The sequence below is a fragment of the Prinia subflava genome, chromosome 8, assembly GCF_021018805.1.
Source record: "Prinia subflava isolate CZ2003 ecotype Zambia chromosome 8, Cam_Psub_1.2, whole genome shotgun sequence".
In the NCBI taxonomy this organism is placed as follows: domain Eukaryota; kingdom Metazoa; phylum Chordata; class Aves; order Passeriformes; family Cisticolidae; genus Prinia; species Prinia subflava.
Window position 1 is genome coordinate 17,424,566 of NC_086254.1, and position 12,397 is coordinate 17,436,962.

The 12,397-nt window shown below is 57.0% G+C and overlaps 1 protein-coding gene across 1 annotated transcript in view; it reads left to right on the top strand.

Annotated features, from left to right (window-relative positions):
* Nucleotides 1-721: 721 nt before the first annotated feature.
* Nucleotides 722-12,397, top strand: part of KCNH6 (potassium voltage-gated channel subfamily H member 6) — a 32,883-nt gene continuing 21,207 nt past the window's right edge. The window contains exons 1-2 of the mRNA XM_063404969.1: nucleotides 722-918; nucleotides 3,908-4,138. Coding sequence (XP_063261039.1) covers nucleotides 843-918; nucleotides 3,908-4,138 — 307 coding nt within the window. The 5' untranslated portion in view covers nucleotides 722-842. The remainder of the gene's footprint in view (nucleotides 919-3,907; nucleotides 4,139-12,397) is intronic.

Here is a 12,397-nt window from a genome sequence, read left to right on the forward strand (position 1 = left end):
CCTCCAGCACCCCTCTCCAGCACCCCTTCCCTCACCACCCCTTCCTCCAGCGCCCTCAGTACCCTTCAGTGGCACTCCCCCCAAATCCCCAGCACAACCTTCAGTTCCAGCACCCCAACCCTCCAGAACATCCTTTGCCAGCACCCCGAGGACCCCATCCCCACCTCCTCCAGCACCCCCATCCCAGCCCCACAGGAACCCTCCGTACACCCCCAATCATTCCCCGTCTCAGTGCCCCAAAACCCCCTTCTCCTCTCAGCACCCTCTGCCCCAGCCCCTCCAGGACCCCACCCCCGCACCCTCAGCACCCACCTGCTCCCCCTCCCCGCCCCGCCCCGGAGGGCCCCGCCCGCGGGGCCGGGGCCAGACGGGGCCGTGCGGGTGCCGCTGCCGGGGGGTCCAGGGGAGCCCCGGGGGCTGCGCGCTCCCCGGCCGGCAGCTGTTGCTGCGACGGCTCCCCCGGAGCCTCCGGCTGGCCGGGGCAGCGGTGACTAAGCACTTGGGGATTTCTACTCTTATTATTTTATTCTATTATTTTCTCCCGCTTTCAAGCGGGTCCTCCCCCCTCTCTCCCCCCTTCCCCCTCCCATCCTCATCCTCCCCGGCCGCCCCCGCCCGGGGCCGGGCGAGGCAGGGCGGGCGGAGGGGTTCCCCCTTCCGGCCACCGGGAGCATGGGAGCCCCGGGCCGGCTGGGCTCCAGAGCTCGGTCAGCCCTGGGGTGAGGCGGAGCGGGGCCGCGCCGTGCCGGGCCGTGCCGCGCCGCTCCGGGGCCGGGCCGCGCTCCCCGCCGCGCCCGCGGCAAGTTCCGCTGCTCCCGGGGCGCGCAGAGCGCAGCGGAGCGATGCCGGTGCGCCGGGGCCATGTGGCCCCCCAAAACACCTACCTGGACACCATCATTCGCAAATTTGAAGGACAAAGTGAGTACTGCACCCTCCGGTCCCGCTCGGCTCCCCCCGCGGCCGGGGCGGCCCCCCAACTTCGAGGCACAGCAGGGAGAGGAGGGGGGGAAGGCAAGAGGGTGTCCCCGGGGGCACGGGGGCGCCCCTGTGACCTCCCGAGGGGGGAGAGGGGTGGGCGACAGCCAGGCAGTGTCCCCGCGGGTATTTATAGTCAGGGCGACACAGGCGGACGAGCCATCCCAGGCTCGGTGTTTCCCCGGGAGCTGGGGACACCGCGACCCCCCAGTCCCCGGGCTGGGACGGTGTGTCCGCGCTGGCGGGGAGGGGGTCCCGGCCGGCTGGGCTGGGGGGCAGGGGGTACCCCAGCGCAGTCGGGCTCGCTGCCTGTTTGCCTTCAACTCTGCGCTCTCGGCGGCCGTCCCTGGTGAAATGTTGCTATTTGCTGTTGCTCCGAGTAATCCCTTTATATGAATTTTTGGGCTGGTTTCGTGTCAAATACAGCAAAAAAGTCCGTGCACATTGGGGAGTGCTGGGGTTTACATGTGGCTGGGTGGGAGCGTGGGGGCTCTACCCCCACTCTCTGGGCACCCCAACGGGGCTGGGTACCCCTGCAATGCTTGGGAAGACAGGAGGGGACCAGGGGACCAGGGTCCCCAAAAACTGAGCTCGGGGGGTTGCTGTGGGATGCCGGGGCTGTGCACCCCCCACTGCCCTGGCTCACTGTGGGTTTTCTCTGGTGTCCAAGTTTCCCGAGTGGGCAAATTCCCTGGCGCTGCCATCCCTGCCAGGTCTGCGTTGCCTGGCCTGGCAGTGACTGACGTGACCCTGGGGATGGAAAGTGAGAAAAACTGTCCCTGGTTCCTATCAGTTTCCCCTGGGAAGCGGCGGCTGGGGAGCAGCGGGGCCGCGCCATGAGGCGTGACAGTGGGGACGCGGCCAGGCCCCTGCTCCCTGCCCGCTCCCTCCCTGCACTCTGCCAGCCATGTCGGGCACCAGCTGAGTTCTGCCAAAACATCACCCCACGCTCCCTCGGGGCAGTGACAGGAGTTGGGAGACACCAAACCAGCACACCTGATAAATCTTTGCTACAGGCAGCGAGTTCTTCCCTGCCTGTGGGTGCCCTCACCCCCAACACCACAGCTCCCATGGGTGTAGCTGCTCCTGGTGAGTCCCCGTTACAGCTGGAGGGGCCCAACTCTTCCCTTCCAGGGCTGCTGCAGAGCCCTGGTACTGTGGGACCAAGGGAAAATCTGCAGGTGAGGGCAGGGCAGACAGCAAAATGGGGGTGAAAAAAAACCCCAAGGAGATCTGGCTCTGCAGCTCCTTCCCAGCCTGGTCTTGGTCACATCCCTGTGCTCAGCACAGCCTGCTCCGGCGCCTTGCCAGCCCTGTAAATCCTGCCTTGCGCCAGCCCAGCCAGGATCCAGACTGGACCCAGTCCATGGAGCTGACACTGGATGGGGAAACTGTTCATCACAGGTGGGGAGTGTGCCCCAGGGGTAGGGCTTTGAGAGAAGGTCCCCTCCTTGTGCTGTCTTCCAGCTGGCAAAGCAATTTGGATATAGAAGGATCAGGAAGAAGGAACTGGGAGAGCTTTGTCTGTGGTGGTTTGTGCTGTTTGCAGCACTGGCACCAGCATCAGCCCTGTGCGGGAAAGGGAAAGGTGCCACAGTGGGAGTCCCCCACAAAGGGCCACCAAGGGGCTGTCAGAGGCAGGGACTTGTGCAGCAACCCTGGGGACACTGGTTTTACTGGGAGGCATTCTGCAGGGCTGGTGCTCTGCAGGTGCCATTGGGGAGAGCCCTGATGTGCCCTGAGGGGTCCCCCCACCCCACTAGGTCCCTGCAATTGTGCAGAGGTTTCTCTTGCATTTGGGGAAAATTCCTGGTGAGGCTGGAGTGCAGCAGGGTTCTGGAGCATGCAAGCTGCAGATGCCATTCCTGGGTAATCCAGGAGATTAATTGGGGTCTGGGCTAGGAGGCAGCCTCCAAATGGACCCTCTGCTCAGCCATGCCTTCAGCTCCAGCCCAGAGCTGATGCCAAATGCTGAGGGAGATGGTGCTGGAGGGGACATGGCATCCGTCACATAAGCATGCAGCCCCTTGTGACGTCCTAGAGCCCAGCACTCCCTGATATCCTTTAAAAAAACCAAAATCAAACCAAATCAGACCTCACCCCAAGATAAGGATGGAAGTGGCTCCATGTGGGCTGTGCAGCGCTGCCCCACACCCTGGTAAGACAGCAAGTCTGGCCCCAGCCCAGCCTAGGTGTCTGCAGCACGAGGGGGGAATGGGGCAGTACTCCCTGCCTCAGTTTCCCCTTTCCTTTACTTGAGCACTTTACTTTTTGAGCACAGGGGCCACAAAGCCCAGCAGGGTCTGGATTTCACCTTCAGCCCAAGGGCACAATTATCCCACAGACATTAGGAGAATCATTAATGTGATAGGTTTCACCCCTGCTTCCTCTGAAGCCAAGCCTCACACTCATTCCTCCTCTTGCCCCTTGCCAGACTTCAGTCAAAGCTGAGCAAGGATGGAAAGTCTCTGAGGTAACTCAGCTCCCTGATAAGCTCCTGGGAAGGGACAGAGGCTACAGATCTCCCCTGTGCCTGCAGTGCCGGTCAGGGACAGATTGCCCTGTCAGCAGAGAGTCCCCACATGCCAGTGGTGAGATGTCAAGGCTGCAGGGACTGGACAATCCCAGCAAAACTGCCTCTACTGAGAAATGCCCCTTTGGGTCTCCCTGTCCCCACAGTCACAAATTCACATGAAACTGGGGACAATTTCTCTCTCTGAAGAGCAGAGCAGTACCTGGGCCGGTGTGGGCAGAGGTCAGCCACTCTCCCCCAGACCTGTCACCAGTGTCCCCAAGGAGCCTATCTCTGCACAACCCCACAGCTTGGGGTGACATCACAACTCACAAACTCAACCCCTGCACCCTGGCTGTCCCCAACCCCTGTGGGTCCCCACCACGCTTCTAAGCCTGGTGCTCTCCTGCCTCCCTGCAGACCGCAAGTTCCTCATTGCCAATGCCCAGATGGAGAACTGTGCCATCATCTACTGCAACGACGGCTTCTGTGAGATGTTCGGCTACTCCCGCGTGGAGGTGATGCAGCAGCCCTGCACCTGTGACTTCCTCACGGGCCCTGACACCACCAAGAGCTCCATTGCCCAGCTCACCCAGGCCCTGCTCGGCTCTGAGGAGTGCAAGCTTGAGATCCTCTACTACCGCAAAGACAGTAAGAGTCTCTCTGTGGGGTGATCCAGTGGGGGGCCGTGGGACCTGCCTTGGATCTGGGCTGTGAGAAGCCAGTGATGGGAGGCAAACAGGATGTGATGCTACCAGGGCATCAGGATTTGCACCCAGGCTTTGCTGAGACCAAATCCATAGTGGCTCCTGGTGTGATGGAGGCATCTCTGCTGTCATGGAGCACATTGGGACCTTGAGTGATAGAGGATGTTGCCAGATTATTTGGGAATATTTGGTCATTTGTGAGCCCTTGGGGATGGCTCAGAGTTCCTGGGACAAGCTGTGTCATTGCCTGTGGGATCCCTGCACCAGGAATGAGAATCCAGTGGGAAGCCCATGCAGAAGCCAGGCTGGGACACAGGTCTGCCAGTCTGTGCTCCAAGATGAAATGAGGCAGACCCCCCATCTCTGCTGAGAGTGGGTGCAGCCAACGGCCTCCGAGCTGCCTTTCCAGCGAGCAGGATCCGCCTGTGCGTGCACAGATGGAATTACGTTAAGATGAAAATGAAGCTTTGATGGAAAATACGAGTGATTAGTTCTAATACGGCAGGAAGTTAAATAAATATTTAGTGCTTGATGCTGCAAAACAGCAGTGGCCAGGGCTCCCAGGGGCAGGGAAATGCAGGTCCAGTGTTCATGGGAGGTTAAAAATACAAAGTGTTTCCTTTTTTTAACCTGTGGATCTTTCCCATCACTTCAGATTTTATTGATGGGGGCTTGGCCTGAGCACAGGGCAGCACCCCACAGCTGGCAGCTCCTGGACAGCCAGATAGAGGAGAACCTCTGGAAGCAAAAGGAACCCTGGCTCCCAGCCCAGCACCCTATCTTGAGGGCTGGCACCCAGGTGTCCTGGCCTCCCTCAAAGACCCTGTCTCCCGGGCTAGCATCCAGGTGCCAGCGTATCAGCCCCCAGAGTTATTCACTGGCAGCACCTCTGGTGTTATCCTGGCATTATCCCAGCAGGACCTGACCCTCTGTGGTGCCAGGATCAGGCCACAAGGTTGAGGCCCTTCCTGTTGAGTGGAGAGGGGCCATGAGTGGTGCCAGCTCTGGTGCAAGTCTCCCCCTCCAGCAGTTGCAGGGCCTGGCTGGAGCCCAGGGCAATGCAGGAGACACACAGAGAAGTGGCACACGCCGTCGCCCTGCTCCCATCCCAGTGCCACTGGCCATGGCAAGGACAGCAAGTGCAGCCCTGTTCCATTTCCTCCCTCCCTCAGGATAGTTTCCCATTGTCCCTGGGGACTACTTGGCTTGCGAGCCTGATCCATTGCTCCCTGCTTTGAAGCATTCCTGCTGGGCTCACGGGAGGCTCGGTGCTATCCTCAGAGCCCTGCTCTTCCTCTAGGCCATGGGGAACTCTCATTGCAGCTCTGAGCTGCTTTCTTCTCTTTTTTATTAAAAAAGAGGGGGGAAAAAAAAGCCCAGAAGCAAACCCTTCATGTCTATTTTTAAAACCCAGCCCCACCAGCAGCATGCTTTCCAATTGTTTCCCCCAGCACTCAGCCTGCGACCGCTCGGCCCATTATAAATGGGTCTTATCGGCAAAGAAAAGGCTTTTGCATTATAGGAGCTGCTGCTTAATTAGCCAGCAGAGCTCCGAACCTGCCTGTCCTCTTTTTCATACCAGCAGCACCAATCTCCAGCCTCGACCTGCTGTTTATTACTGCGGTACTCCCGGCTCTGCAGCTCGCGGGGTTGTTTCCTTGCTTTTCTGGCTGACAGAGGCAATATCATACCCAAAATCTGCCCGTCGCAGCTACCCAAGCAGGGCCAGGGTGGGATGGATGGAGGTAGGTAGAAAGGGGCCACCCAAGGGTGTCTGGGCCAGTGGGTTCTGGGGTCAGGCAGGGTGCTGAGTGATGGGGGGATGCGTGTCCCTGGGGACAGCCTGGATGCTAAGTCCCCACCTGGATGTCCATGCTGTCATCACCTAATTATAGACAGAGACAAATGAGCCAGGGATGCCAACAGTGAGCCCAGCTCCAAAATGGAACCAAGAACCAAACACCGGTGGGGGAAGGTGAGACCAGGGCAGGGCACTTGTCCCTCCCTGCAACACCAGCCCTAAAAAGGCCTTGGAAAGAGGGAGGAACCCCTTCACAGTGCATGTGGGCTCTAATCCCCAGCTCAAAGCTGGGAGATCAGTGAAAAGTTAATTTCCTTACAAGATGCTACACAGCTGGAACTGGCCCAGACAGGGGGGTCAGCACGGGATCAGCTCCTGCAGCAGCAAGGAGCAGCCACGGCCCCAGCCCTGGGGACACACTGTCCACTGCAGCCAGGGTGAGCTCAAATCCTCCAGCAGCCGGAGGGCAACACCAAGGAGCTGTTGGAGCTGAGCTGCACCCAGGGCTGGGTTTATTCCCTCCCCAGGGAGGATGTGCTTTGCAGTGAAGCCACTGGGTCCCCAGAGTGGAAGGTGGCCACAGGTGCTGAGTGCCACAGTGCCAGCATGGCCTGAGCAGCAGCAGCTGGTGGCACTTGCTCTGTTTAATCTGCCTGAATGTGATGCTGATGAATATGAAAGGGGAGATGTGGCTGTGACAGCTGGAGCAGCTGCAAGGGCAGCCCCAGCTCCTCCATCCTGTCCTCTCCTGGGTAGAGCCCACAGCTTGTCCTCTCCAGCAGCAGTTCGTGTCAGTTCCCTTGGAACTGGAATTATGGACTGGGATCAGGCCAGCAAACTCCTAACACCAGTGTGGAAGGCAGGATTTTCCCCTAGGGGTTCCAGGAGTGGCAGGGTCAGAGAGTGATTGGGGTGCCCCATGCCACTCAGCACATCCCCCCAGCAGGTCCCCATGGGGGGCCCGAGCAAGCAGCCAGGCAGGCATGGGTTGGGAAGGGTCACTGCATCCAAAGGGGGCAGGGGCACTCATGTGACATGTCCCCTCTGTCCCCAGCCCAGGGCACCGCTATGGCCCTGCACACCTCCAGCAGCTGCTGCCAGGAAGCCTGGCTAAGGCAGGGGGATGGATCCAACCAGGCTTTCTCCACGTAGCTCTGTAAACAGCAATATGTGACGTGCCCAACGGGTGCGCTGGGAGCAGGAGGGAAAGTCCCACCAGCAGCTGCTGGATCGTGGCACTGTCAGGGATTTGGTGCTGCTGGCAGCCCCAGGGAGCCTCTGCTCCTGCCCCATGGGGGGTCAAGGCAGGACTAAGGGGATTTCTTGGGTGTTGGAGGGGAAGGAAGGCACAGCCAGCTGACAAACCCCAAGCTGAGGGTACAGCTTGTACAAACCCATGGGGTTTATGCCAAGCTAGGGCTGTTTGCTGTTGTCTTTAAGGGTCAGTCTGTGACCTTGGGAAAGGGATGGACACCATGGCCCAGCTCCAGATGGGAACTTATAAACATCCCGCCTCACAATGGCAAAAGCTCTGGTCCCAGAGATCCCGTGCTGTGGAGCCAATTCTGCCATCCTTGGCACGGCTGAGCTGCAGCTCCAGGCATCCCCATTGCCCTGGCTGTGCCCCAGGGCCAGTGTGACTAGGACACAGAGCTAGAAGAGACACATTTTTCATCCTCTGCTGCTCCACAGATGCTTTTTGCTTGGATCTGATGTCCTATCAACAAAAGGACAGGCCCGGATCATCCCCAGCACCTCCAAGAATACTGCCTGGAGCAGGCTTTTTCCTAAAATCCCTGCGTTAGCAGAGTCCCTGATTCCCACCCCAAGCTCTCCATCCTCATCCTTAATGACTGTTCATCCCCAGCGGGAGGCAGCCCCATGGGAACACAGCCCCGGGAGGGCTGGATGGCCCCAGGAAACGCTGTCAGCTCTGCAGCTTTGGCCACACAGCCCCACTCTAAGATGGACTAATTCCTGCAGCCAGTGGGATTCAGCAAGGGAAGGACTGAAGGCCTAGACATGGCCACTCACTTTGCTTGCAGAGGTTAAGATGCATTTTGCCAACTCAGTTTTATTAATCCAGACCTCTTTTGGCTCCTGGGGATCAGAGCATCTTTCCACCTGCACCCAAAACCACCCTGCTAGGCTTGGATCTTTCTTGTGGCCACATTTGGTGGGTACCCTCAGCCACCTGACACTCCTGTTTTCTTTCTCCACTGCTGCTTCCAGCCTATAAGGCCTGGAATTTAAGAAGAGGTCTGTAAGCACATGAATCCCTGCCCTTCCTCACTGCACAGGGGAGCCTCTGTCCCGCTGATGTTACTTAATAAGGTCATTTTGGCTGGCCTGGTGTCTTGGCAGGTTTCAGTCTCCTGATGCCCTGTATGGGTGTGGGGAGAGGGGCCAGGGCAGACCCTGTTTTGCACATTCCCTCCCTGAGCAGGGGGATGCAGACCTGCAGGAGCTCGCCCCAGGTCCCAAGAGTGACCAGTCTCCCACTAGCTCAGACTCTATCTCCGTTTTTTTCCATCCCAGCTCAGGGATTTGCTTTAGGGCTTCCCAGAAATCTGTGCTTCCCTTTGAAGTCCTACCCAGCCCCAACACTGATGTATCCCAGGATGGGAGCACAGCTTGTTCCCCCAGGCTTCTCTCTGGGCATGCCAGCCATCCCCAGGGTACAGCCCTGTTCCCATCACTGTCCCCTGTGTGCCCTTCCCAGCCCCTCTCCTCTGCTCCTTTATATAATACCACTATAGATTTAGCCACTCTGCCATGAGACCCTGCAGATTAAATCTCCTGGCCGGGGGGAGGGCAGGCCTGGGGAAGAGCCCCAAGCACAGATTAATAGCTCTCTTTTTTAATATTCATAACAATAGTGGCTCGTGTCCTGCTCTCGGAAGCCCCTGTGTCCTGTTGATTAGTTTAATACTGATGATACTGAGAAATGCATTAACCACCGGTGGCTGTGCAGGATAAGAGGGATAGGGAGGGAGGGAGGGCCCCCAACAATGACATTTTTAATGTTATTAAGTGTTGGCTTTTATCAAGGTCAGAAGATATGGTGGGTGAGAAAGCACAAACCTCAAGGCACTCTCAGCCTGAGGGTGCTGGAAGATCAAACCCAGGAGTTTGGGGAATGAGCTGGTTTTCCCAGCCCATAGAAGCCCACCACATTGGCTGTGGGACTCTTCAAACCAGCATCCATGCTGTACCCCACCTGCCAAGCCCTTTCTGCAGCCCCCAGGCTGGGTTTCACCCCAGGTGGGCACAGGCACCCTCATGCTGGTGGCCACAGAGCACAGGCAGGTCGTGAATGCCCCGAGGGCTCCTCCGGGAGATCATTTGGTGGCTGGATAAAATTAGATGGATGGAGACAGATTAGCTGAACAGCTGAAGGGAGGAGGCAGGTGGATGGGGACAGTCGACCGAGGAGCAAGGATGGGAGGGCAGGCCTGGGGTCCCTCTGGGGCTGGCTCAGCCCACTGCTGCTAGAGCAGGTCTGGGAAGGATGGGGAGGCTCAGTGTTCAGCAGAGCCCAGGCTGGCTCACCACAGGGAAGCTGAGTCAGGGCAGAGGGTGCCATGGCTCTCCCAGCTGCAGCCTCTCCAGAGCTGGGGATACTGCAAATCACAGCAGCAGAGAGACCCCAAATCCTGGGGGAATGCCCTGTCTTTGGGCCAGGCTTAAGGGAATCCCCATCCCTGGCCCTGATACTCCCCCATTCCTTTGACACCTCCACACTGCGCAATGTGGGTCTAAGCAAAGCACTGAGATCCTGGCAGGGAGGGCTGTGCCTGTTGGGGCTGCTTTTGGGGTGATTCCCCTGGATTTGGAGGGGGATTAACTTTTGGCCATCCCTGAATTGGCCAGGCAGTTGGACTAGATTATTGCTGTAGTTCCCTCCCAACAGAAATAGTCTATTTTATTTAATTTGAGAAGGGATCAGTGAGGGGCTCGCAGTGACATTGGCCAGGGCTGCTCAAGCTCAGCACCTCCCAGATTTGCAGGATCAAACCAGGCACCAGCTGCCACCCAAACCCACCCCCAGCCACCTCCCAGCTGCTCCCTATATCCCTCCAACTGGATGCAACTGGGCCCAGTTTTCAGCTGTTCAGCACTGGCCATGGGATTAACCCTTTCCCATGCCACACTGGGCCTGCCAGGATCCAGCCCTCCCGAGAACAGCTTAGAACCCTTCCCCTCCCACTGTCACGGAGGAACTTAGGAGGGAAACGTGGGGCGGTGAAGGAATGCAGGAGGGCAGACCACCTGAGCCAGGATTGGGCTACCTGGATCAGAATTCCCAGCCCAGAGAGAAGCATGGAGCTGATGGCTGCCCATGCCAATGAACCATGTGGGTTCCAGGAAATTAGTGATGCTTCAAAATCACCCCTGGGGGAAAAAACTCCTCATTTTCTAACACACTGAAGGAGCAAGCATCCATGAGAGGGGTCCCCTGTGCACAGCTCCTGCACACAGCAGTGCCAGCATCGACGTCCTGGGGATGGCACCACATGCCACCTCAGCATCGCCCAGAACACCTCACTCACTCAGCATCACTTACAGGGCACCTCGTGGTCTAAAGATCCCTGAAAACTCTGACAAAGGGTGGGAAAAGAGCTCACGTGTTCCTGCTCCACACAGAGGTAACCTGCCATGTGCCATGCAGCCCCCAAACAGCTTTACTTGCCAAATATCCACTCCCTCCTCCCCAGCTCACATATTTAAGTGGATTCCCTCTCCCTTTGGTGAACAGTGGAGACAGAAAGAAAGAAGAGAGAGAGACACAGAGAGAAAGAGAGAAAGAGAGAAAGAGAGAGAGACACAGAGAGAAAGAGAGAAAGAGAGAAAGAGAGAGAAGAGAAGAGAGAAGAGAGAAGAGGAGAAAGAGAGAAAGAGGAGAAAGAGAGAAAGAGAAGAGGAAGAGAAAGAGAGAAAGAGAGGAAAGAGAGAAAGAGAGAAAGAGAGAAAGAGAGAAAGAGAGAAAGAGAGAGAAGAGAAAGAGAGAAAGAGAGAAAGAGAGAAAGAGAGAAAGAGAGAGAAGAGAGAAAGAGAGAAAGAAGAAAGAAGAAAGAAAGAAAGAAAGAAGAAAGAAGAAAGAAGAAGAAAGAAAGAAAGAAAGAAAGAAAGAAAGAAAGAAAGAAAGAAAGAAAGAAAGAAAGAAAGAAAGAAAGAAAGAAAGAAAGAAAGAAGAAGAAAGAAAGAAAGAAAGAAGAAGAAAGAAAGAAAGAAAGAAAGAAAGAAAGAAAGAAAGAAAGAGAAAATGACGCTGGGGTCTTTAATCAGATTTCACCATAGCCGATTCTTTCCTGTTCTTGTGCCTGTGTGTGTCCGTGTATGTACACATCCCTGACGTCACGGCAGATTTTGAAGTTGCTCGATGCCGGCCATCTGCTCCTGATTACGGGAGGCCCTGAGCTCCTTAAAATTACACGCAGAAAGGCCGACATGCCCCTCCCGGCTGGAGCGGGGCCACGGCCGGAGCGGGAGCGCCGGATCCCCGCCCGATTTGCTAATCCCTGGTGATCGGGGCATGGGGGAAAGGGGAGAGCAGCGATCCGCACGGGGCAAAAGCTGCCGTGGAAGGGGCTCGCTTGGCTCCGGATCGGCTGGAATGGCACCTGGATGCGCCATCATCTCTAGGAGTTTTGGGACAGCAGCCTGGGGGTGTTCGGGGGTTTTTGCCAGAGGGACCATGACCGTGGCTGTGGCTTGGGGATCCCGCTCCCACCAGTGCCAAAGCAACAGCAGACAGCTCAAGGAAGGGACTCAGTGATTATACTCTAAGGTAGGGTTTTTGGAGGATTTGGTGGGAATAAAGCTGGCAAAGGAGGTGGGGAAACCACCTTTATGCATCACTTCGTGCTTTGGAAAAGACCTGCAGGTGTTTTCAGTTGCCTCTAATTGTAGCCTGGTGCCTGGCTGCTGCACAAGAAACCCCACAAGGTTGAGCTGACACCCAACAGGAAAATCCCTATGGACATAGCTGGGATTCTCATCACAACCTTCATCACTCCCAGGACAGAGCCAGTCCTTGTGCCCTCCTTTGTGCCTCAGTTTCCCCATGGCAGAACAAGACAAGGCAATGCCTGACCACTCCACACCTTTAGGGAATGTCCTTGGGGACCATCACACTGATCCCACCCCACCCTGCTGCCCACATGGGCTCACCCCCATTGCCTGCATCCAGTCCCCAAAAGCTGCCTGGTGATTGCAGGGCAATTAACTGCAGTGTGATTACAAGCAGGATGCTTAATGAGGTTAAACCACTACCTGGGACTTCCTGAGTTCTTAATTACTCACTCTTTAATTGCTGCTCTCAAGTACATTAATATAAATGACTGTCTGAGACAGAAAAAAAGCGATGTGATCAGTGTGATTGGGATGCTTCAGGCATAT